The following is a 27,041-nucleotide window of genomic DNA, read 5'->3' as shown; positions in this document are numbered from 1 at the left end:
TCCAGCAAAACTATCTTTCAAAAAATGAGGGAGGTATCAAGACACTTCTAGGTAAACAGAAACTGAGGGAGTTCATTAGCACTGGACCTGTCATACAAGAAAAGCTATAGCGAGTCCCTTCAGGTTTAATATATAAGGACATTAGACAGTCACTTAAAGTCAGATGAAGAATTAAAGATCTGGTAAAGCTAAATACATAAAAAATTATAAAAGCTAGTATTACTCTAAGCTTGTGTTGTAATACCACTTTTTGTTTTCTACATGATTAAAGAGACTCATACATTAAAAAATTAGTAGTCTCATTTTGGGACACACAATGCATAAAGATGCAATTTAAAAACACCAACAATTGAAAGGAGTAAGGACAGAATTGTAAAGAAGTGGAGTTTTTGAGGGTTATTAAAGTTAAGGTGGTATAAATTCAAATTAGAGTACTATAACTTCAGGATATTAAATATAACCTATACAAAGAAAATAGCTATAGAATATACACAACAGGAAATGACAAGAGAATTAAAATGTTCCACTAAAAAATCAATTAAACACAAAAGAAGGCATTTATGTAGAAAAGGAGGGACAAAAAGCAATGAGGCATATAGAAAATAAATAGCAAAAGGACAGAAGTAAGTTCTTATCACGACTCACTTTAAACGTAAATGGATTAAACTCTCCAATCAAAAGAAAGAGATTGAGAAAGTCGATTAAACAAACAATAAGCATGATCCAACTCCATGCTGTCTCCAAAAGCCACAAACAGGGTAAAAGTGAAAGAGAAAAAAATTATTCCATGAAAATATAGCAGTTCCCCTTATCAGTGGAGGATATGTTTTGAGACCCTGGTAGATGCCTAAAACCATGGATAGTACCAAACTCTATAAAGTCATCCCTTGATATCCATGGGGGACTGGTTTCAAAATCCCCCTGCAGATAACAAAATCCACAAATGCTCACGTCCGTAGTATCAAATAGCATAGTATTTGCATATAATCTATGCACATCTTCCCATATACTTTAAATCATCTCTAGATGAGTTATAATATCAGATATAATGTAAATGTTATGTAAATAGCTGTTACATTACATTGGTTTTTTTAATTTTTATTATTTTTATTGTTGTATTATTATTTTTGAGTATTTTAAATCCACATTGGTTGAACCCATGGATATGGAATACAGAGAGCCAACTGCATATACCATGTTTTTTTCCTACACATACTACCTATGATAAAGTTTAATTTGTAAGTTAGGCACATCCTTTATAAATGGATATTAAAAGTAGATTAACAGCTACTATTAAAAGTAAATTAACAACCATAATAAAATAGAAAAATTGTAACAATATATTGTGACAAAAGTTATTGTGATGCATGTGGTCTCTCTCTCAAAATATCTTATTTTACTATACTCATCTATATTTAGGCTGTGGTTGATTAGGGGTAACTCAAACCATGAAAAGCAAAACTGCAGCTAAAGGGGGTACTGCCATAGTAACCAAAAGAGAAAAGGGGTGGCTATACTAATATCAGACAAAATAGACTTTAAATGAAAAGGCCAGAAAAGACCAAAAAAAGATATTATTAATAAAAGAGTTAATACAGCAAGATATAACAATTATAAACACTTACATACCTAATAACAAGACCATCAAAATATATCAGGCAAAAATTGAAAGAACTGTAGAAAGCAATGACCATTTTACAATAATAGTTGGAGATTTCCACACCCTACACTCTCAATAATGAATACAACAACCAGACAGAAATACGTAAAGCAACAGAAGACTTCAACAACTCAATAAAGCAACTAAATCTAAGACATATACACAAAACGCTCTATTAAATATACACAAAATACTCTACCTAACAACAGAATCTACAGTCTTTTCAAGTGCACAGGGGACATCCTCCAGGATAGATCATATGTTGGATTACAAATACAGTCTCAATAAACTTTAAAAGACAAATACAAAGCATCTTCTCCAACTACAACATGAAGTTAGAATAATATAAAGAAAACAAGAAAATTCCAAAATTTGTAGAAATTGAACAACAGACACAATCAATGACAAAGGAAATTAGAAATACTTTGAGATGAATGAAAACAAAAACACGACAGACTAAAATTTATGGGATGCCACAAAAGCAGTGCTAAGGGAGAAATTTAAAGCCATAAATGCTTATACTAAATAAGAGAGATCGCAAATCGACAATCTAACTTTATAACTTAAGGAACTAGGAAAAAAATAAATTAACCCAAAGCAAGCAATAGGAAAAAATAAATAAAGATTAAAGCAAAGACAGATAAAACAGAGAAAAGTCAACAAAGTCAAAAGTTGGTTCTTTGAAAAGATTAACAAAATTGATAAACCCTTAGCTTAATTGACTAAGAATAAATGTATAAGGAATGAATGAAATAGAAAATCACCATTAGAACACAACAGTAATAATTATTATGGGCAAAATCCACTGATATGGATGTTAAAATTAGTACATAAAAGTTTAAGAAAAAACAGGTTATTTATATAGTCCCAGAGTATTTCCTCTAAGATACTGGTTAGTTATGAATGGAAAAATAGCAACTTTAAAGTGAAGAAACACAGTAGACAGCACTGTAGTCAAGCAATCAAAGTTAACATCACCAGTAAAAAGATATCAAAATCATTTCTTCCCTGATATGTTGCTCTGAGAAGGGCACAGCAGGAACCAAACCCCAGGTCTTGTCACACCCCAAATCTTCATAGTGTTAATCATCTTGCTATAAACGAGCATATTTTCTTTCAAGAAACGATAAATAGATTTGTTGGGAGAAAGCAGCAAGGCACTACATCAATCAGAATAGTCTATCATTTGTGAAATATACGCAGTTCTGTACGGTTACTCAGAAAAGTGTAAGTAGTGAGATAAGACAGTGTCTAACAGGATATTCCCCAGTCTGATGAATAGAAATTAAATAATGGGATACAAGTGAGGCTAGTATATAAAAGAAAAAACAGAATGGAATAGATATTTACTGATGCTTGATACACAGTAGGTAGTAATAATACACAGTAGGTAGTAATAATAGTAATAATAATTATAGCAAATATTTATAACAATAGCATATTTTAATTTCATTTGATTTGTAATTTAATTTGTTAAGTTTATTTAATACTGATGGCATGTACTATTATATTTATCTATTCATTTAACCCCGAAAATAACCATATGAGGCAGGTACTACTATTAGCCCCACTCTGTAGATAAGAAAATAAAGGCATAAAAAGTTGGATCACTTACTAAGCAGCAAAACCTACCTGACATTATACTGCCTCCCAGAAAATATCAGCTTAATTAATAATAAGTGCCAGCTAGGATGCTAAATACCTTACATATCCCAATCCTCAAAATATTCCTGTCCAGAGGTTTTATTATACCAATTTAAATGAAAAAAACTAAGGCTCTGATTGGCTGCCCAACACACTGCAAGATATTTAGCACATTTGGCTTCTACCTGGTAACTGTCAGAAGTATCCCTCCTCCTCAGTTACTGTGATAAGCAAATATGTGCCCCCCATAAACATTTCCAAATGCCCCTAAGAGACCAGTACTTCCCCACAGTACTGCTTTAAAAAGTACTGATTGTTAAAGACTATTAGGTGAGATGTGAACCTAGGTGTGTATGATTCCAAAGTCAATGTTCTTTCCAATAGGGGCACTGACTTGTAAAGGAGTTGAGATCAAAACAAATGTACAAAGACAGGGAAACAAAGTTTCACAAAGTGTAAGGGGCAATACAGTCCAGATGAGGAAACTACAGTAGCAAATAACTGGAAGTTGAAATAGTCCATAAAGTATAACAGTAATTTATGTCATTTGTTGAATTAAGTAAGACATAAAGCATGGACCAATTTGTAAAGTGTATCTCCTGAGGGAATTGGGATTTCGTTCAGAACTCTGAGTGAGAACTGACATCATTAACATGTTATTTATTTAAAAAGGTCTAAGCTGAATAAAGGTATGGGGGAGGGAAGTAAGTCTTCCTAAAATAATTTATTTTAATTTCACCATTCTAGTATTTTCAAATCTATTTAGGATGTTTTTCCATTCAATGTTATATAAGCTTTAGAATTTATGAGTAAAAATCATCTACACTAGTCAATCTTAATAAGAAATTCAGAACAATAGGAGAAATTATTAAAAAGCAATCCTAGTATAATTATGATATAGATCACAAAACATTCTCCCAAACATGCAAACATAAACATTTCTATTTCCTTAAGAGAATAGCTTTAGTATGTAATACACATATATTATGAATGTCTGAAAACTTTTAAAATTACAAATATTAATACACAAAAACTTACTGTAGCAGTAGTCTACAACCATATTTTGGTTGTTTAATGGAATTTGCATACATTAGCATGTAAATTCATGAGCCCACAAACACATGCACACTGCAAACAAAAATTTAGTAATCAACTTTAATAATCAGTTACCTTTGCAATAATGACTTCTTTCTTCAGAATCTTCATAGCATAATATTTTCCACTTGCCTTCTCTCGAACCAAAATAACTTTCCCAAAAGTGCCTTTACCTAGTAGTTTCAAATAGTCAAAATCATTCATTGTCTGAAAAATACAAATTAAAAAATATAAAATAAAGAATTTGATGCAATTTATTTGTTAGCATATAGGTATGTGTTTGCAATATCCACTCAAAAACAAATTTTACCAATTTATAAGCACATTTAAATGAAAAAAGAATCAGACTGGCATTGGCTGTCTCATTAGCAACCATGGATGCTGAAAATAATTTAAGCAGTTCTCAGATGTTGGAGAAAATGATTTTGAACCTAGAATTCCTCAGCCAAATTATCAGTTATGTAAAAGGGCAAAGGAGGAAAAAAATTATTTTCACTCATTTTTAAGGACTCAAGTTTTCAAGGATTTAGTAGTGCTGCTACCCCCAGAAAATGTGATAATCAAAAATGTTCCACACAAACATTCCAAATATGCCTAAAAAAGCAGTGCTTTGGAAGGAGCTATCTGAGAATTTACCCTAGCAAAATAAAGATAAAATCCAAGAAAGAGAGAGATATAGGATATATTTATAAGAAATGTCGAGAACCTCATATATTTCAGTTAAAATAAATCAAAGAAAGCAGTTGTTATTCCTGAGAGAGTACTTTATGCAATTCAGAACAGCAAGGCAGGGAGCTCTAAGAAGAATATCTTTAATTAATCTGCCTGTTTTCAGTTTCACTTCTCTTTCTTAAGTCAGGTAATTCTGAGGATTTTGCCAGTCACACGTGCCACTTGTTCTCTACAGTCCCCTCTGTGTACTCTTTTCCTGCTGTGCTCTATCAACATTCTTCCAGAAACTTCCAAACTTTTGAAAGCATTTGTGCCCTAATGCCCCTCCCCAACCCAGCTTTTCATTTTTGTGGACTTGCCTCCTTTTGAAATTCCTTTACTTTCATATTAATAGGTTTTTGAACAGAAGAGAAGGTAATTGTATATGATCAGTTTACTTAAATTTAAACTCAGTTTAGAGGTTTATAAATATCAAGTAAGTATTTGGGTTTTATCTTGAAATTACAAGTCATTGAAAATTTTAATGCCTTTTATAACTTTTTTTTTCTGTTTATCATTTATCTAAAGTAAACGTGAGAAATATTTCAAATCAATTGCTTCAGCTTCCACCTTAACAAACTTAGAAAAAAAGCAAGTTAACCCAAAAGAGTTAGAAGAAAATGATACAGATCAGAGCAGAAATCAATTAAATTTTTAAAAGAAAGAAAAAGAGTAGAGAAAAAAATCAGTGAAACCAAAAGCTAGTTCTAAAAGATCATAAAAATTGATAAACCTCTGGCCAAGTTGGTCAGAAAAATAGAGAAGACACAAATTACCAATATCAAGAATGACAGAGGTGGCATCACTACAGATTCTACAGATATTAAAAGAAACGTTAAGAGACTATTATAAATGGCATTTTGACAATAAAATTGACACATTTGATGAAATAAATTGCTTGAAAGTCTCAAGCTATGAAAGCTCACCCAAGAAGAAACAGATAACTTGATAACCCCATATTTATTAAGAAAAATTGAGTTTGTGGTTAAATACCTTTCATCAAAGAAAACTCCAGGCCCAGATGGTTTCACTGGTGAGTTCTACAGACATTTAAACAAGAAATGACACCAATTTTATACAAATTCTTTCTGAAAATTAAAATAAGGAATACTTCTCATTCATTCTGAGACAAGCATCATCCTGATACTGAGATAGGAGTTTGGCAGGTCTCCTTTCACAAGATGCAGGTCACAAAGACCCTCCTGGTAAAACAGGATACAGTAAAGAAGCCAGTCAAAACCCACCAAAACCAAGATGGTGATGAAAGTGACCTCTGGTTGTCCCTACTGCTCATTATACATTAATTATAATATATTATCATGCCAAAGGAACCTCCCATCAGTGCCATGACAGTTTACAAATGCCATGGCATATCAGGAAGTTGCCCTGTATGCTCTGAAAATGGGGGAAACTGTCAGTTCTGGGAATTCCCTTCCCCTTCACCAGAAAACTCATGAGTAATCCACCCCTTGTTTAGCATATGATTAAAAAATAACCACAAAAATAGCCAACCAGTAGCCTTCAGGGCTGCTCTGCCTATGGAGTAGCCACCTTTTATTCTTTTACTTTCTTAACAAACTTGCTTTCACTTTATTCTGTTGCTTGCTCTTGAATTCCTTCTTGTGTGAAGCCAAGAACCCATGTGGTCTCCCAGGCTGAACCCCAATTTTTTGACAATACCAAAATGAGAGGAAAACAATGCAAGAAAACTACATCCCAATATCTCTCATGTATATTACATAAAAATTCTTAAAATTTTATAAATTAATGCCTATGTTCACTTTCAACATTTTTTGCTGCTCATAATTTTGATAATTTTCCCCAAATGTCAAATTAGAGTGTCTTCCATTCAATAATATCTCTAGTCCAAAGATAAAGTAGCAAAGAGATAGCAGGGAAAATAAGATATATTAATTCAGCTAAAAATCAAACATGTAGCTCTAAATATCAAATATAGTAAATCAGCTAGTGTCATCTGAACAAATAACAGGTAATATTAGATTTAATTGCATTAATAGAGTAGAAAAAAATCAGGGAATACTACATAACAAGCTATTTGTGCTAGGTAGTCTGCAAAGATGGCTGCCACAAATTCCCATTTCTCCCTGTATGCATATTCCACTCTTCCCATGAAGGGGTGGTGGAGTCAACTTCCTCTCTCCCTGGGCTATCCCTGTATCTTGCTTTGAACACAGAATATGATCAAACTGATACTATGCCAGTAACAGACAAAGCCTCTAAGCCTGGCAGTTTATGCATTCTCTCTCTTGGAAAGCTCTAGAAAGCCAGCTCTAATGCTGTCAGTTAGTCCATATTATCCTGCTGGAGAGAGAGGCCATGTGGAGAGACCTTGGAAGATAAATTACCACTCCGAGAGAGACCAAGTGGAGGAGAACCAAGACACCATAGCCAACAGTCAGCACCAAGACCCCAGACACGTAAGGAAGGTTTTGTTGGATTTTCCAGCCCACTCATGTATAAGCTGTAGGCAGCTACTTGAGAGACATGCATGCAAGACCAACAGAATGGCCCAAACTACAAAATCATGAGATATTTACAAGGCTATTGTTTTAAGACACTAAATTTCAGGTAGTTTGTTCCACAGTGTGAGGGTTAATACCAAGTGTCAATTTGATTGTATTGAAAGATGCAAAATATTGATTCTGGGTGTATCTGTGAGGGTGTTGCCAAAGGAGATTAATATTTGAGTCAGTGGGCTGGGAAAGGCATACCCACCCTTAAGCCAAGTGGGCACCATCTAATCAGCTGCCAGTGTGGCTAGAATATAAAGCAGGCAGAAAAACATGAAAAGGCTAGACTGGCTTAGCCTCCCAGCCTATGTCTTTCTGCCGTGCTGGATGCTCCCTGCCCTCGAACATCAACTCCAAGTTCTTCAGCACTAGGACTCAAACTGGCTTCCTTGCTCCTCAGTTTGCAGATGGCCTATTGTGGAAGCTTGTGATCGTGCGTTTAATACTCCTTAATAAACTCCATATATACATATATACACACACACACATATATATATACGTGTGTGTATATATATACACACATACATACACACATATATATATACGTGTGTGTATATATACACACACGTACATACACACATATATACACACATGTGTATACACATACACACATACGCACGTGTATACACGTGTATACATACGCACATGTATACATGTGTATATATACGCACGTGTATATATGTATACACACATGTATATATATACACGTGTATACGCATGTGTATAAACACATATATACATACATACACACGTATATATACACATACATACACACATATATATACTATTAGTTCTGTCCCTCTAGAGAAACCTGACTAATACACATGGCAAGTAACTCAGAAACATTATTTTCATAACCAGGTCAGAGTGTCAATTTATTGCTCAAAGTTTCATTTGGACAGCATGTTCCTCATTTTTTTATTTAAAAGCACTAGAAAATAATACTTGCTGTGCCCTATTACTAAATATCATAGAAAATGAAATTTGAATTATTGGGGGGTAAAAATTAGAAAACAATCTGTAAAATGCTATATGACATTTTCAGATGAAAAACAATATTTAATTATAAAATACTACTATATTCCTTAAGAATTGCAATCCTTATTCTTGGCTGGGTGTGGTGGCTCACACCTGTAATCCCACAATTTGAAAGGCCAAGGCAGGTGGATCACTTGAGTGCATGAGTTTGAGACCAGTCTGGGCAACATGGCAAAACCCTGTCTCTACAAAAAAATACAAAAATTAGCCAAGTGCGGTGGCAGGTGCCTGTAGTCCCAGCTACCTGGGACGCTGAGTTGGGAGGATTACCTGAGCCTGTGAAGTCAAGGCTGCAGTGAGTCACGATTGTGCCACTGCACTCCAGCCTAAGTGATAGGAGTGAGACCTTGTCTCAAATGAAAATAAATAAATAAGTAAATAGTAAAATTGCAATTCCTAGGAACAATGAGGTTAAAAAAAAGTATGACAGCCTTCACTCTGAACTTCACAGCTTGTCAGTTTGACTCTCAATCTTTAAAAAAAAGATAATTTACATGGAAATTATTATTAGTTAAAAAGCACTGTATGTGATAAAATCAGAAACATATTTCCCATCTATTTTGACAAAACTTCAGGAAATTAAAAAGGTAAGGTATCTTTGCTATCAAATGCTCATGTTCAGAATGGTATACACAGTAATTGTGTAGTCTTTACAAAAGAAATGTTCGCTATTACAAAATGTTTTGTTCTCCTGGATGATGTTATGGAAAAAGATACAGTAAGTCCTTTTTTGTTTTGTTTTGTTTTGAGACGGAGTGTCGCTCTGTCGCCCAGGCTGGAGTGCGGTGGCGCGATCTAGGCTCACTGCAAGCTCCGCCTCCCAGGATCACGCCATTCTCCTGCCTCAGCCTCCTGAGTAGCTGGGACTACAGGCACCCGCCACCACGCCTGGCTAATTTTTTGTATTTTTAGTAGAGACAGGGTTTCACCGTGTTAGCCAGGATGGTCTCGATCTCCTGACCTTGTGGATCTGCTCGCCTTGGCCTCCCAAAGTCCTGGGATTACAGGTGTGAGCCACCACGCCCAGCCACAGTAAGTCTTTAATAAAAATATAGGAGTATGAATACTCTCCAGAAAAATAATCCTCCACCAAAGCCTGATCTTAAGAATTTATTGGGAAAATACTTTACAGTTACACTCTTCCCTTTACTGTTTACGTAGCTGTTTTAAGTAAAGAGATACATGGGCATATATAACAAATGCTTAATAAATGTGTTCAAATCAGGCACACCAGAATATAAGACACTGTCTAGCCCACAAATTAGATTAAAAATAAACAAATAATCAATGAGGAACATAAAGAACTTCTAAGAATACCACAGTATTAGCATATTTGGTCAAAAAAAGATAAATTCCAGATACATTTACAGTGTAATAGCAAAACCAAGTAAGTAAAAAGAGGAGAAGAGCTCTGACGAGGTTCACTCCTCTGCCTCCGTCTCTGCCCACTTCTCCTGGTGCTCTTTCTCACGGGAAGAGGTGGAGCTAATGTTATTAGTCAACTTCTACAGTGGTTACGTCGCTTCTCCCTTTTAAATAAGCAGATTCATGCAGTGTGAAATCATTAGATTTCAGCAGGCCTGGCCATTGTCTGTTCTTTTTTTCCTTCTCTTTTTCTCTGGATACTGGCCACTGGTATGAGTTACTGCAGCCAGGAATTAGGTGATACAATCCCAAGAACTGGAGTCAAACTTACTGGGAAAGCAGGAGGCACTGCTTATACTTTAAACGTAAATCATGAGATTATAGCCAGTTGATCCCAGAGAAGCTTACGCTAGTCTTTAAAAATGAAGCAGAACTTGGACTCTCACTTGGCTTTTCACCCTTTTATGCTATGTCCTTCGCACACTTGACAAAGCATACAAGAATGGCAGCTTGGCTGACCAAGATTAGGCACTGATGGGTTCTCGAAGCAAATTCCTCTGAAACACTATCTTTTAATTAAAACATAGAACCACATTTTCTTTTAATTCAAACACAGAAGAGCACTTAAATCTGTCTGTGAGGCCCTTGCCTCTTTACTACCCAACATCCTTCCTTTCCAATTGAGTTTTTAACTGGCAGTGCAGACACTGTAGTGATAGTCTACCACTAAGGGAGGTAATGAACCCTATTTCATGCAAGAAATAGCAGTCTGACCACTCTCACCATAGCCACCATAATCAGTACCTATTCTTTTAATCCTATTGCCATTTGGCAAAAATTAAAGAAGGAAATGTATCCTATAAATTATTAGAACAATATTCTTATTTCACAATGTGTGGTTATAGTCTTAAAAATAATCCAAACTTCTGCAATTCTTTGCATGATAATTGATATACATAAGGGTATAGCTCTAAAATCATTTATCTTATGAAAATGACAGTAATATTTTGCCACGTGAGGCTAAGTCATTAGGACCGTTATAGAGTTAGTAGTGGTACAAATGTTCTTCTTCTGCCCTAACTTCTGCAGTAATTCAGAACTATTTTAAATTATTTCAAAAAAGATAACAGAACCTCAAACATATACGATCTTTTAACTGTATACTGTAACATGTCAATATACAGCTTATTTCTTTTTCTTGGTTCATATATCTTGAGCCTCTCTAATCTCTATAATTTTTATGCTTATAATGAAGTTATATTAGAAATAAAATTATGCAGATATTCTCTTATGACTATACTCTTGTTTCTCAAAATATGAAAAACTGTTGTCCTTATATGACATTTGGATATTAGTTAATTTCAACTGATAATAAAGCTTGTAAACTCTTGGAAAAATCAGTAGAACTTTAGTATCACAACATAGTGCTAGAAAGTTAGGAGTTCAGATCTTACTGCCTGGGTTTAAGTACTGGCTCCCACCCCATGTGTAATTAAGGGGAAAATTTCTTAATCCTTCCATCCTTTATTTCCCTTAACTATAAAACAGGAATAATAATGGTACTCAACTTATAGTTGGAAGTTCAAAATGAAAAAAAATGTTTAAATTGTTCATGTAATACGTGCTCAATAAATATTAGCTATTAAAGTTAGCTACTATTCTTTGTCCACATAAAGATAATTAAACATAAACATCACTCTAAAACAGATTCTCTGAGAATTTTTTTACTCCAACTGAGTCTCCAAAATGAAAAATTCATAGAAGTATTTTGAATTTGGGGTTCAATTACTTAACCATATCAGATTTACACTATTCTTCATTTCATTTCATTTTAAATGAAATAATTTACACATGTACAAAAGAAGCTTTCTTATCTCTGAGTAGGTAGGTGGGTGTAGCTAGACTTTGTTTTTCTTTTTGCAATGATGGAGGAACAAGGCAGATTAAACTGACATAAAAGAAAAGAGGGATTCAGTTCAACAAACAAATAGAGAAGAAATTTACAATGAAGACAGAAAGGGATCTCAGACATTTGGCCCAGATCAAGTATAGAATATTATTCTTATTCACATAAGGAAAGGATAATTAACTTTATGTTGTGGCTGTATAACTTCACCAAGTCCACAAGTTTAACGTGGAAAAGGGAAGATATGAACTTAGGCAGTCTGTCTCCAAAGAGTTCTTAATCACTGTGCTAATACCAAATTTCATGGATAATACCTTGAAAATTTGTGTTTTCCTACCTGAAGATTAATTTACAACCTATTAAATCAAACATATTCTAAAGTGATAAATGGCAAGCTTATCTCAACACCTCTATCTTTAGATTAATCATGAAAATATCATTTTTGTAATAAGGAAATTGCTTTTCAATTTTCTATAGCAATGAAAAACAAAATTTATATTTCACATAAAAATATAAACTGGTACTTATTATGCTGGAACACTGAGAGAAGGAAAAGTCTACTTCCCTACTGACTCAGAAGCAGCCATTAAATAAGAGTTATTGTTTCCAAGATTGTTCACTTTCCTGCTGACTTTACTACGACTGAGGGCACCAATCAGGAAGTACACCCGAGCCATTACTGCTCGTGCTTTTCGGGAGAATATGAAATGCGAAATGGAAAAGAACAAATCATCAGGGAAAACATTTTATTACAAAGTTTCTAAAATTGTATTAAAAATAATAAGGAAAAAATGCAAATTATAAAGTAGTGTGATGGCACATCAGTCACACATGAGCCCTATCAGCATTCAGTGCTAAAGTGCTGAATCACTGAAACGATGTTCACCTATTTGGTTTTAAACAACAGGTATTTCAGATTCATGTGAATAAGACCCACCACTATATTTACATATTGTAAGAAAACTGGCTGACATCTTTCCGCAAATGGTAGCTTTTAATATGCTTCTTCCAGACAAATGAATGCTGTGCTGGGAGTAAGTTATTATTTTCTACCTTTCTTTTATGATGGGTTGTAGAAGCATCCATCTCTTCCTCTCCTATATTATCAATTTGTGAAGTTGGACTACAATTCATTCTCTCCTCTTCTTGCCTCTGCAGTCTGTCCGCTACAGCCTGGATAGCTTCTGTCCATTCTTCCCTATAAAAATGAGTAAAATTTCCCATTAATAGAAGATAGTAAATGATTTAAATATTTCCTTTTATAAAATACAAAATCAATACAAATAAAATCTATTCAGAGATCAAACACACTCAACACACATAAGCATACACTCTCACCATCACCCCAAAGTGAAAATAATCCTAACAGCATTTCATTCACCACACGCCTAAAGTCTGTAGTAGCATTTTTTGGAAGTATGTTAAAGAAAAAAAGAGAAGAAAATAATTGTTGAAAACTCGAGTTAAAATCATTTACATGAAAAGTTAAATTTTGTCTGTGTATATATATATATATATATATATATATATCCTTTTTTTTTTTTTTTTTTTTTTTGTAAAAGCTCTCACTCTGTCGCCCGAGCTGGAGTTCAATGGCATGATCCCAGCTCACTGCAACCTCCACCTCCTGGGTTCAAGCGATTCTCCTGTCTCAGCCTCCTGAGTAGTCGAAATTACAGGCATGTGCCACAACGCCTGACTAATTTTTGTATTTTTAGTAGAGACGGGGTTTCACCATGTTGGCCAGGCTGGTCTCGAACTCCTGACCTCAAGTGATCCATCCGCCACGGCCTCCCAAAGTGCTGGGATTACAGGCATGAGCCACCACACTTGGCCAATCCTAACTATTAAGCTGACCCCCTAAAAGTTTGCTGCAGTTTTTAAAAGTGTTTTGCTTAGCGATTTTAAGTCCATCATTGACATCCTGAAGATTTCTATGAGGTCCAACAGACATTCCAAGGAAAGGTTTTCAAAGCCAAAACCTTTCATTGTTTCCAGATCATAGTAAATTTCTTAGGAAAAAAAAAAAAGGACACAGCTTGTAGTTTGAACAATCAGTCTCAGGAGCACTTATATCAAGCATTTATAGTGTCTATCAGACCAAGGATCATTATTTTTCCATGTGAATTTTAAAATCAGCTTGTCTACTTCTTAAAGTCTATTTGGATTTTGACTGGAATTACATTAAATCTGTAGATAAATTTTGGGAAAACTACCATCTTAATCATTTAAATCTTCCAATCCATGAACATGGCATAGCTCTACATTTATATAGGTCTTTAATTTCTCAATGTAATGTTTGTAATTTTCTGTGTAAAGATCTTTCACATCTTTAACTGAATTTATTCCTACATACAATCATGCACCACATAACAATGTTTCAGTCAATGATGGACTGCATATACGATGGCGTTACCCTAAGATTATTACACTGTATTTTTACTGTACCTTTCCTATGCTTATATGTTTAGATACATGAATACTTACCATTGCATTACAATTGTCACTACCATTCACTGATATTGGGTTTTCTAATGTTTTCTTGGGTGTCAGTAATTTGTGTCTTCCCTCTTTTTCCTTTAACAATACCCCAAAACGTTTTTCAATTCTATTAATTTTTTTCAAAGAAGTACTTTTGGTTTTATTAATTATTCTCTACTATTTTTCTGTTTTCTATTTCACTAATTTCTGATTGCTATTCTTTCTGTTTTCTTTTGGTTTATTTTTCTGGTTTCTTAAGATAGAAGCTTAAGTTAACAATGTGAGAACTTTCTTCTTTTCAAATACAGGTATTTAAGGCTACAAATTTCCTTCTAAGCATTCATTTAGCTACACCCCACAAATTTTGATATGTATTATTTTCATTATTGTTCATTTAAAATTATTTTCTAATGGCTCTTGTTTTTTGACACCATGATTATAAAAAATTATGTTAATTTCCAGTAATTGGCATCTATTGTCTTATTGTTATTGATTTCTAATTAATTCTACCGTGATTACAGAACATACACTGTATAACTTTCATCTTCCAAAATGTACTCAGAATTATTTTATGACCAAGAATATGTTATGTGTATATGTATATATATATATGTTGTGTGTGTGTATATATATATATACACACATACACACATATATACACACTTTAAGTTCTGGGGTACATGTGCAGAACGTGCAGTTTTCTTACATGGGTATACACGTGCCATGGTGGTTTGCTGTGCCCATCAACCCGTCACCTATATTAGGTATTTCTGCTAATGCTATCCCTCCCCTAGCCCCCCACTCCCTGACAGGCCCCAGTGTGTGATGTTCCCCTCCCTGTGTCCATGTATTCTCATTGTTCAACTCCCACTTATGAGTGAGAACATGGGATGTTTGGTTTTCTATTCTTGTGATAGTTCGTTGAGAATGATGGTTTCCAGCTTCATCCACCATAGTATTCCATGGTGTATATGTGCCAAACTTTTTTTATCCAGTCTATCACTGATGGACATTTGGGTTGGTTCCAAGTCTTTGCTACTGTGAATAGTGCCACAATAAACATACATGTACATGTGTCTTTATGGTAGAATGACTTATAATCCTTTGGGTATATACCCAGTAACGGGATTTCTGGGTCAAATGGTATTTCTAGTTCTAGATCCTTGAGGAATCGCCACACTGTCTTCCACAATGGTTGAACTAATTTACACTCCCACCAATAGTGTAAAAGCATTCCTATTTCTCCACATCCTCTCCAGCATCTGTTTCCTGACTTTTTAATGATTGCCATTCTAACCGGCGTGAGGTGGTATCTCATTGTGTTTTGATTTGCATTTCTCTAATGACCAGTGATGATGAGCATTTTTTCATACGTTTGTCGGCTGCATAAATGTCTTTTGAGAAGTGCCTGTTCATATCCTTTGCCCACTTTTTGATGGGGTTGTTTTCTTCTTATACATTTGTTTAAGTTCTTTGTAGATTTTGGATATTAGCCCTTTGTCAGACGGACAGATTGCAAAAATTTTCTCCCATTCTGTAGGTTGCCTGTTCTCTCTGATGATAGTTTCTTTCGCTGTGCAGAAGCTCTTTAGTTTAATTAAATCCCATTTGTCAATTTTGGCTTTTGTTGCCATTGCTTTTGGTGTTTTAGACATGAAGTCTTTGCCCATGCCTATGTCCTTAATGGTACTGCCTAGGTTTTCTTCTAGGACTTTTACGGTTTTAGGTCTTACATTTAAGTCTTTAATCCATCTTGGGTTGATTTTTGTATAAGGTGTCAGTAAGGGGTCCAGTTTCAGTTTTCTGCATATGGCTAGCCAGTTTTCCCAACACCATTTATTAAATAGGGGATCCTTTCCCCATTGCTTTTTGGTCAAGTTTGTCAAAGATCAGATGGTTGTAGATGTGTGGTATTATTTCTGAGGCCTCTGTTCTGTTCCATTGGTCTATCTATCTGTTTTGGTACCAGTAGCATGCTGTTTTTGTTACTGTAGCCTTGTAGTATAGTTTGAAGTCAGGTAGCATGATGCCTCCAGCTTTGTTCTTTTTGCTTAGGATTGTCTTGGCTATGCGGGCTATTTTTTGGTTCCATATGAAGTTTAAAGTAGTTTTTTCCAGTTCTGTGAAAAAAGTCAATGGTAGCTTAATGGGGATAGCATTGAACCTATAAATTACTTTGGGCAGTATGACCATTTTCTTGATATTGATTCTTCCTATCCATGAGCATGGGATATTTTTCCATTTGTTTGTGTCCTCTTATTTCCTTGAGCAGTGGTTTGTAGTTCTCCTTGAAGAGGTCCTTCACATACCTTGTAATTTGGATTCCTAGGTACTTTATTCTCTTTGTAGCAATTGTGAATGGGAGTTCACTCATGATTTGGCTGTTTATTATTGGTGTATAGGAATGCTTGTGATTTTTGCACATTGATTTTGTATCCTGAGACTTTGCTGAAGTTGCATATCAGCTTAAGGAGATTTGGGGCTGAGACAATGGGGTTTTCTAAACTACGATCATGTCATCTGCAAACAGAAACAATTTGACTTCCTCTCTTCCTATTTGAATATCCTTTATTTCTTTCTCTTGCCCGATTTCCCTGGCCAGAACTTTCAATACTATGTTGAATAGGAGTGGTGAGAGAGGGCATCCTTGTATTGTGCCAGTTTTCAAAGGGAATGCTTCCAGTTTTTGCCCATTCAGTATGGTATTTGCTGTAAGTTTGTCTTAAATAGCTCTTATTATTTTGAGATACATTCCATCGATACTTAGTTTATTGAGAGTTTTTAGCATGAAGGGGAGTTGAGTTTTGTTGAAAGCCGTTTCTGCATCTATTGAGATAATCATGTGGTTTTTGTCATTGGTTCTGTTTATGTGATGGATTACATTTATTGATTTGCATATGTTGCACCAGCCTTGCATCCCAGGGATGAAGCTGACTTGATCGTGGTGGATAAGCTTTTTGATGTGCTGCTGGATTCGGTTTGCCAGTATTTTACTGAGGATTTTTGCATCCATGTTCATCAGGGATACTGGCCTGACATTTTCCTTTTTTGTTGTGTCTCTGCCAGGTTTCACCAAGGTTAAAATGAAGGAAAAAATGTTGACGGCAGCCAGAGAGAAAGGTCGGGTTTCCCACAATGGGAAGCCCGTCAGACTAACAGCGGATCTCTCTGCAGAAACCCTACAAGCCAAAAGAGAGTGAGGGCCAACACTCAACATCCTTACAGAAAATAATTCTCTTTTTTTTTTTTTCTTTGAGACGGAGTCTCACTCTGTCGCCCAGGCTGGAATGTAGTAGTGCAATCTTGGCTCACTGCAACCTCTGCCTCCTGGGTTCAAGAGATTCTCTGCCTCAGCCTCCCGAGTAGCTGAGAGTACAGGTGTCTGCCCCCATGCTTGGCTAATTTTTTTTTGTATTTTTAGTAGAGTTGCAGTTTTGCCATGTTGGCCAGGCTGATCTCGAACTCCTGACCTCAGGTGATCCACCCTCCTTGGCCTCCCAAAGTGCTGGGATTACAGGCAAGAAAAGAATTTTCAACCCAGAATTTCATATCCAGCCAAACTAAGCTTCGTAAGTGAAGTAGAAATAAAATGCTTTACAGACAAGCAAATGCTGAGAGATTTCGTAACCACTACAAGGCACTAAACATGCAAAGGAACAACTGATGCCAGCCACTGCAAAAACAGCCAAATTGAAAAGACTACCAACACTATGAAGAAACTGCATCAACTAACAGGCAAACTAACCAGCTAGCATCATAAAGCATCAAATTCACAGGTAACAATATTAACCTTAAATGTAAATGGGCTAAATGCCCCAATGACAAGACACAGACTGGCAAACTGGATAAAGAGTCAAGACCCATCAATGTGCTGTATTCAGGAGACTCATCTCTCGTGCAGACACACACAGGCTCAAAATAAAGGGATGAAGGAATATTTACCAAGCAAATAGAAAGCAAAAAAAAAAAAGCAGGAGTTGCAATCCTAATCTCTGATAAAACAGACTTTAAACCAACAAAGATCATAAGAGACAAAGAAAGGCATTACATAATGGTAAAGGGATCGATGCAACAAGAAGAGCTAACTATCCTAAATATAGACGCATCCAACACAGGAGCACTCAGATTCATAAAGCAAGTTCTTAGAGACCTACAAAGAGACTTAGACTCCCACACAATAATAGTGGGAGACTTTAACACCCCACTGTCAATATTAGACAGATCAATGAGACAGAACTCAGCTCTGGACCAAGTGAACCTGATAGACATCTACAGAACTCTTCACCCCAAATCAACAGAAAATACATTCTTCTCAGTGCCTCATCGCACTTATTCTAAAATTGACCACATAATTGGAAGTAAAATACTCCTCAGCAAATGCAAAAGAATGAAAACCGTAACAAACAGTCTCCCAGACCACACAGTGCAATCAAATTAGAACTCAGGATTAAGAAACTCACTCAAAACCGCTCAACTACATGGAAACTGAACAACTTGCTCCTGAATGACTACTGGATAAGTAACGAAATGAAGGCAGAAATGAAGACACAATGTACCAGAATCTCTGGGACACATTTAAAGCAGTGTGTAAAGAAAATTATAGCACTAACTGCCCACAAAAGAAAGCAGGAAAGATCTACAATTGACACCCTAACATCAAAATTGGAAGAACTAGAGAAACAACGGCAAACAAATTCAAAAGCTAGCAGAAGGCAAGAAATAACTAAGATCAGAGCAGAACTGAAGGAGAAAGAGACACGAAAAAACCCTTCAAAAAAAAAAATCAATGAATCCAGGAGCTGGTTTTTTTAAAAGATCAACAAAATAGATAGACCTCTAGCCAGACTAATAAAGAAGAAAAGAGAGAAAAATCAAATAGACACAATAAAAAATGATAAAGGGGATATCACCATCGATCCCACAGAAATACAAACTACCATCAGAGAATACTATAAATATTTCTATGCAAATAAACTAGAAAATCTAGAAGAAATGGATAAATTCCTGGACACATACAACCTCCCAAGACTAAACCAGGAAGAAGTTGAATCCCTGAATAGACCAACAACAAGTTCTGAAATGCAGGCCGCAATTAACAGCCTACCAACCAGAAAAAGTCCAAGACCAGACGGATTCACAGCTGAATTTTACCAGAGGTACAAAGAGGAGCTGGTCCCATTCCTTCTGAAACTATTCCAAACAATAGAAAAAGAGGGAATCTTCCCTAACTCATTTTATGAGGACTGCATTATCCTGATAAGAATATGTTCCATCCTGATCAATGTACCATGCTTACCTGAAAATAATGTCTCCTCTGCCACTTTTGAGTGTAGTGTTCTATAAATATTAGGTATATCAAGGTGGTTGATAGTGTTATTCTGTGCCTTAGCTAGTTTTTTGTGTAGCTCCTCTACCAAGTGCTGAGAATTTTTAAATCTCCAAATATGGTTGTGAAATTGCCCATTTTTATCCCTTTAATTCTGTTATATGCGTTGATGACTGCTATATCATCCTGTTCAACAGACACTTTTCTCATTATAAAGTATCCTAGTAATCTATGGTAATACATTTAATTTGAAATGATATAATACAGCAATCCATTCTTCTTATGCTTACTGTTTCCATGATCAATCTTTTTCAATCTATTTATTTTCAACCTATATCTTTATCTTTTTCTCCTTTCCTGCCTGTTTTTTAATTATTTTACACTTTTTCAGAATTCCATTTTAATTTTCCTGTTGGCTTTTCAGTCATCGTTTTTTGCAATTATTTATATATACATCCTTAGCTTTACATGGTCCACTTATGTAATATATGCCAGAATAATTTCTAATTCCATTTCTCCTCCAATTAGCCTGGTAGCCATCATACTCTCACTATCTTTTTAGTAGTTGTAACTTAAATTATAATATTTAACTGTGACTTCGCAAAGTCTAAAATGTCCATATTTTTAACTCTTACCAGAAAATACAGCAACCTCACAAAAAATAACTCCATTTTTGTCAGGATCTCAATTTATGTTATTACTTCAGATATTTTTCACTTATATAATTAAAACACAACATAAATTATTTAAAAATCAAGGCTTATTTTTATTTATTGGTTTATTTAAGCATTTTGTTTTTCATTCCATTCTATACTTATCCTCTTATCTGAGATTATTCTTATTGTGTCTAAAGAATACTAGGTTAGTTATTACAGGTGTGCCAGTGACAAATCTTATCAAATTATTGGGGGGTGAGGGGAGTAGAGACAGGATCTCACTATGTTGCCTAGGCTGGTCTTGAGCTCCTGGGCTCAAGTGATCCTCCTGCCTCAGCCTTTCAAGGTGCTGGGATTATAGGCATAAGACACAATGCCCAGCCTCTATCAACTTTTTACTGAAAATATTTTCATTTTACTTTTATTCATGGAAAATAGTTGTTTCTTAGCACTCATTTTCTTTCAGAACTTTGGGGATATCATTTCATCATCTTTGGAAATATTCCATTATTTGGGAACATTATTCCATTATATTTCATTAGTATTCCATCCCACATATTGACATTACCTTTTGGTCTATGTGCTGCTGCTCTGAAAGCAAACATTTTTTCTCTGTCTACATTGGGGATTTTCCCACTATCTTTGTTTTTTAATAGTCTAATGAGATTAGGGATTTTCTTCATATTTTTCCTACTTGAGATTTATAGGACTTTTGAAACTATGGTTTGGTATCTTTAGCCATTTTTAAAAAATTTCAATCATTATATTTTCAAATACTTTTTGCTCTATTCTCTCCTCTCTAAGGCTCCAATTAAATATATGTAAGATGAGGAGGAGCCAAGATGGCCGAATAGGAACAGCTCCAGTCTACAGCTCCCAGCGCGAGCAACGCAGAAGACGGGTGATTTCTGCATTTCCATCTGAGGTACCGTGTTCATCTCACTAGGGAGTGCCAGACAGTGGGCGCAGGTCAGTGGGTGAGCGCACCGTGCGCCAGCCGAAGCAGGGGCGAGGCATTGCCTCACTCGGGAAGCGCAAGGGGTCAGGGAGTTCCCCTTCCAGGGGTGACAGACGGCACCTGGAAAATCGGGCCACTCCCACCTGAATACTGTGCTTTTCCGACGGGCTTAGGAACCGGTGCCCCAGGAGAGTATAGCCCGCACCTGGCTCAGAGGGTCCTACGCCCACGGAGTCTCACCGATTGCTACCACAGCAGTCTGAGATCAAACTGCAAGGCGGCAGTGAGACTCGGGGAGGGGCGCCCGCCATTGCCCAGGCTTGCTTAGGTAAACAAAGCAGCCAGGAAGCTCGAACTGGGTGGAGCCCACCACAGCTCAAGGAGGCCTGCCTGCCTCTGTAGGCTCCACCTCTGGGAGCAGGGCACAGACAAACAAAAAGACAGCAGTAACCTCTGCAGACTTAAATGTCCCTGTCTGACAGCTTTGAAGAGAGCAGTGGTTCTCCAAGCACACAGCTGGAGATCTGAGAACGGGCAGACTGCCTCCTCAAGTGGGTCCCTGACCCCTGACCCCCGAGCAGCCTAACTGGGAGGCACATCCCAGCAGGGGCAGACTGACACCTCACACGGCCAGCCAGGTACTCCAACAGACCTGCAGCTGAGGGTCCTGTCTGTTAGAAGGAAAACTAACAAACAGAAAGGACATCCACACCAAAAACCCATCTGTACATCACCATCATCAAAGACCAAAAGTAGATAAAACCACAAAGATGGGGAAAAAACAGAGCAGAAAAACCGGAAACTCTAAAAACCAGAGTACCTCTCCTCCTCCAAAGGAACGCAGTTCCTCACCAGCAACGGAACAAAGCTGGACGGAGAATGACTTTGACGAGCTGAGAGAAGAAGGCTTCAGACGATCAAATTACTCCGAGCTACAGGAGGATATTCAAACCAAAGGCAAAGAAGTTGAAAACTTTGAAAAAAATTTAGAAGAATGTATAACTAGAATAACCAATACAGAGAAGTGCTTAAAGGAGCTGATGGAGCTGAAAACCAAGGCTCGAGAACTACGTGAAGAATGCAGAAGCCTCAGGAGCCGATGCGATCAAATGGAAGAAAGGGTATCAGCCCTGGAAGATGAAATGAATGAAATGAAGCGAGAAGGGAAGTTTAGAGAAAAAAGAATAAAAAGAAACGAGCAAAGCCTCCAAGAAATGTGGGACTATGTGAAAAGACCAAATCTACGTCTGATTGGTGTACCTGAAAGTGACGGGGAGAATGGAAACAAGTTGGAAAACACTCTGCAGGATATTATCCAGGAGAACTTCCCCAATCTAGCAAGGCAGGCCAACATTCAGATTCAGGAAATACAGAGAACGCCACAAAGATACTCCTCGAGAAGAGCAACTCCAAGACACATAATTGTCAGATTCACCAAAGTTGAAATGAAGGAAAAAATGTTAAGGGCAGCCAGAGAGAAAGGTCGGGTTACCATCAAAGGGAAGCCCATCAGACTAACAGCGGATCTCTCGGCAGAAACCCTACAAGCCAGAAGAGAGTGGGGGCCAATATTCAACATTCTTAAAGAAAAGAATTTTCAACCCAGAATTTCATATCCTGCCAAACTAAGCTTCATAAGTGAAGGAGAAATAAAATACTTTACAGACAAGCAAATGCTGAGAGATTTTGTCACCACCAGGCCTGCCCTAAAAGAGCTCCTGAAGGAGGCGCTAAACATGGAAAGGCACAACCGGTACCAGCCACTGCAAAATCATACCGAAATGTAAAGACCATCGAGACTAGGAAGAGACTGCATCAACTAACGAGAAAAATATCCAGCTAACATCATAATGACAGGATCAGATTCACACATAACAATATTAACTTTAAATGTAAATGGACTAAATGCTCCAATTAAAAGACACAGACTGGCAAATTGGATAAAGACTCAAGACCCATCAGTGTGCTGTATTCAGGAAACCCATCTCACGTGCAGAGACACACATAGGCTCAAAATAAAAGGATGGAGGAAGATCTACCAAGCAAATGGAAAACAAAAAAAGGCAGGGGTTGCAATCCTAGTCTCTGATAAAACAGACTTTAAACCAACAAAGATCAAAAGAGACAAAGAAGGCCATTACATAATGGTAAAGGGATTAATTCAACAAGAAGAGCTAACTATCCTAAATATATATGCACCCAATACAGGAGCACCCAGATTCATAAAGCAAGTCCTGACTGACCTACAAAGAGACTTAGACTCCCACACATTAATAATGGGAGACTTTAACACCCCACTGTCAACATTAGACAGATCAACGAGACAGAAAGTCAACAAGGATACCCACGAATTGAACTCAGCTCTGCACCAAGCAGACCTAATAGACATCTACAGAACTCTCCACCCCAAATCAACAGAATATACATTTTTTTCAGCACCACACCACACCTATTCCAAAATTGACCATATACTTGGAAGTAAAGCTCTCCTCAATAAATGTAAAAGAACAGAAATTGTAACAAACTGTCTCTCAGATCACAGTGCAATCAAGCTAGAACTCAGGATTAAGAATGTCACTCAAAACCGCTCAACTACGTGGAAACTGAACAACCTGCTCCTGAATGACTACTGGGTACATAACGAAATGAAGGCAGAAATAAAGATGTTCTTTGAAACCAACGAGAACCAAGACACAACATACCAGAATCTCTGGGATGCATTCAAAGCAGTGTGTAGAGGGAAATTTATAGCACTAAATGCCCACAAGAGAAAGCAGGAAAGATCCAAAATTGACACCCTAACATCACAATTAAAAGAACTAGAAAAGCAAGAGCAAACACATTCAAAAGCTAGCAGAAGGCAAGAAATAACTAAAATCGGAGCAGAACTGAAGGAAATAGAGACACAAAAAACCCTTCAAAAAATAAATGAATCCAGGAGCTGGTTTTTTGAAAGGATCAACAAAATTGATAGACCGCTAGCAAGATTAATAAAGAAAAAAAGAGAGAAGAATCAAATAGATGCAATAAAAAATGATAAAGGGGATATCACCACCGATCCCACAGAAATACAAACTACCATCAGAGAATATTACAAACACCTCTATGCAAATAAACTAGAAAATCTAGAAGAAATGGATAAATTCCTCAACACATACACCCTCCCAAGACTAAACCAGGAAGAAGTTGAATCTCTGAATAGACCAATAACAGGAGCTGAAATTGTGGCAATAATCAATAGCTTACCAACCAAAAAAAGTCCAGGACCAGATGGGTTCACAGCCGAATTCTACCAGAGGTACAAGGAGGAGCTGGTACCATTCCTTCTGAAACTATTCCAATCAATAGAAAAAGAGGGAATCCTCCCTAACTCATTTTATGAGGCCAGCATCATCCTGATACCAAAGCCTGGCAGAGACACAACAAAAAAAGAGAATTTTAGACCAATATCCTTGATGAACATTGATGCAAAAATCCTCAATAAGATACTGGCAAACAGAATCCAGCAGCACATCAAAAAGCTTATCCACCATGATCAAGTGGGCTTCATCCCTGGGATGCAAGGCTGGTTCAATATACGCAAATCAATAAATGTAATCCAGCATATAAACAGAACCAAACACAAAAACCACATGATTATCTCAATAGATGCAGAAAAGGCCTTTGACAAAATTCAACAACCCTTCATGCTAAAAACTCTCAATAAATTAGGAATTGATGGGACGTATCTCAAAATAATAAGAGCTATCTATGACAAACCCACAGCCAATATCATACTGAATGGGCAAAAACTGGAAGCATTCCCTTTGAAAACTGGCACAAGACAGGGATGCCCTCTCTCACCACTTCTATTCAACATAGTGTTGGAAGTTCTGGCCAGGGCAATTAGGCAGGAGAAGGAAATAAAGGGTATTCAATTAGGAAAAGAGGAAGTCAAATTGTCCTTGTTTGCAGATGACATGATAGTATATCTAGAAAACCCCATTGTCTCAGCCCAAAATCTCCTTAAGCTGATAAGCAACTTCAGCAAAGTCTCAGGATACAAAATCAACGTGCAAAAATCACAAGCATTCTTATACATCAATAACAGACAAACAGAGAGCCAAATCATGAGTGAACTCCCATTCACAATTGCTTCAAAGAGAATAAAATACCTAGGAATCCAACTTACAAGGGATGTGAAAGACCTCTTCAAGGAGAACTACAAACCACTGCTCAAGGAAATAAAAGAGGATACAAACAAATGGAAGAACATTCCATGCTCATGGGTAGGAAGAATCAATATCATGAAAATGGCCATCCTTCCCAAGGTAATTTACAGATTCAATGCCATCCCCATCAAGCTACCAATGACTTTCTTCACAGAATTGGAAAAAACTACTTTAAAGTTCATATGGAACCAAAAAAGAGCCCGCATCGCCAAGTCAATCCTAAGCCAAAAGAACAAAGCTGGAGGCATCACACTACCTGACTTCAAACTATACTACAAGTCTACAGTAACCAAAACAGCATGGTACTGGTACCAAAACAGAGATATAGATCAATGGAACAGAACAGAGCCGTCAGAAATAATGCCACATATCTACAAGTATCTGATCTTTGACAAACCTGACAAAAACAAGAAATGGGGAGAGGATTCCCTATTTAATAAATGGTGCTGGGAAAACTGGCTAGCCATATGTAGAAAGCTGAAACTGGATCCCTTCCTTACACCTTATACAAAAATCAATTCAAGATGGATTAAAGACTTAAATGTTAGACCTAAAACCATAAAAACCCTAGAAGAAAACCTAGGCATTACCATTCAGGACATAGGCATGGGCAAGGACTTCATGTCTAAAACACCAAAAGCAATGGCAACAAAAGCCAAAATTGACAAATGGGATCTAATTAAACTAAAGAGCTTCTGCACAGCAAAGGAAACTACCATCAGAGTGAACAGGCAACCTACAAAATGGGAGAACATTTTCGCAACCAACTCATCTGACAAAGGGCTAATATCCAGAATCTACAATGAACTCCAACAAATTTACAAGAAAAAAACAAACAACCCCATCAAAAAGTGGGCAAAGGACATGAACAGACACTTCTCAAAAGAAGACATTTATGCAGCCAAAAAACACACGAAAAAATGCTCACCATCACTGGCCATCAGAGAAATGCAAATCAAAACCACAATGAGATACCATCTCACACCAGTTAGAATGGCAATCATTAAAAAGTCAGGAAACAACAGGTGCTGGAGAGGATGTGGAGAAATAGGAACACTTTTACACTGTTGGTGGGACTGTAAACTAGTTCAACACTTGTGGAAGTCAGTGTGGCGATTCCTCAGGGATCTAGAACTACAAATTCCATTCGACCCAGCCATCCCATTACTGGGTATATACCCAAAGGACTATAAATCATGCTGCTATAAAGACACATGCACACGTATGTTTATTGCGGCATTATTCACAATAGCAAAGACTTGGAACCAACCCAAATGTCCAACAATGATAGACTGGATTAAGAAAATGTGGCACATATACACCATGGAATACTATGCAGCCATAAAAAATGATGAGTTCACGTCCTTTGTAGGGACATGGATGAAACTGGAAATCATCATTCTCAGTAAACTATCGCAAGAACAAAAAACCAAACACCGCATATTCTCACTCATAGGTG

The 27,041-nt window shown here is 36.6% G+C and overlaps 1 protein-coding gene across 7 annotated transcripts in view; it reads right to left on the bottom strand.

Annotated features, from left to right (window-relative positions):
* AKT3 (AKT serine/threonine kinase 3) overlaps positions 1-27,041 on the bottom strand; it is a 365,144-nt gene that overhangs the window by 137,074 nt on the left and 201,029 nt on the right. For all 7 annotated transcript variants that reach the window (XM_054501224.2, XM_063668069.1, XM_063668092.1 and 4 more), the window contains 2 exons: positions 13,004-13,148; positions 4,475-4,606 (listed from right to left, as the gene is read on the bottom strand). In XM_054501224.2, the coding sequence (XP_054357199.1) occupies positions 4,475-4,606; positions 13,004-13,148 (277 nt within the window). The remainder of the gene's footprint in view (positions 1-4,474; positions 4,607-13,003; positions 13,149-27,041) is intronic.

The sequence above is a fragment of the Pongo pygmaeus genome, chromosome 1, assembly GCF_028885625.2.
Source record: "Pongo pygmaeus isolate AG05252 chromosome 1, NHGRI_mPonPyg2-v2.0_pri, whole genome shotgun sequence".
Lineage (NCBI taxonomy): Eukaryota > Metazoa > Chordata > Mammalia > Primates > Hominidae > Pongo > Pongo pygmaeus.
The sequence above is the reverse complement of the archived record's forward strand: the minus strand, read 5'-3'. Positions and strand labels throughout refer to the sequence as shown.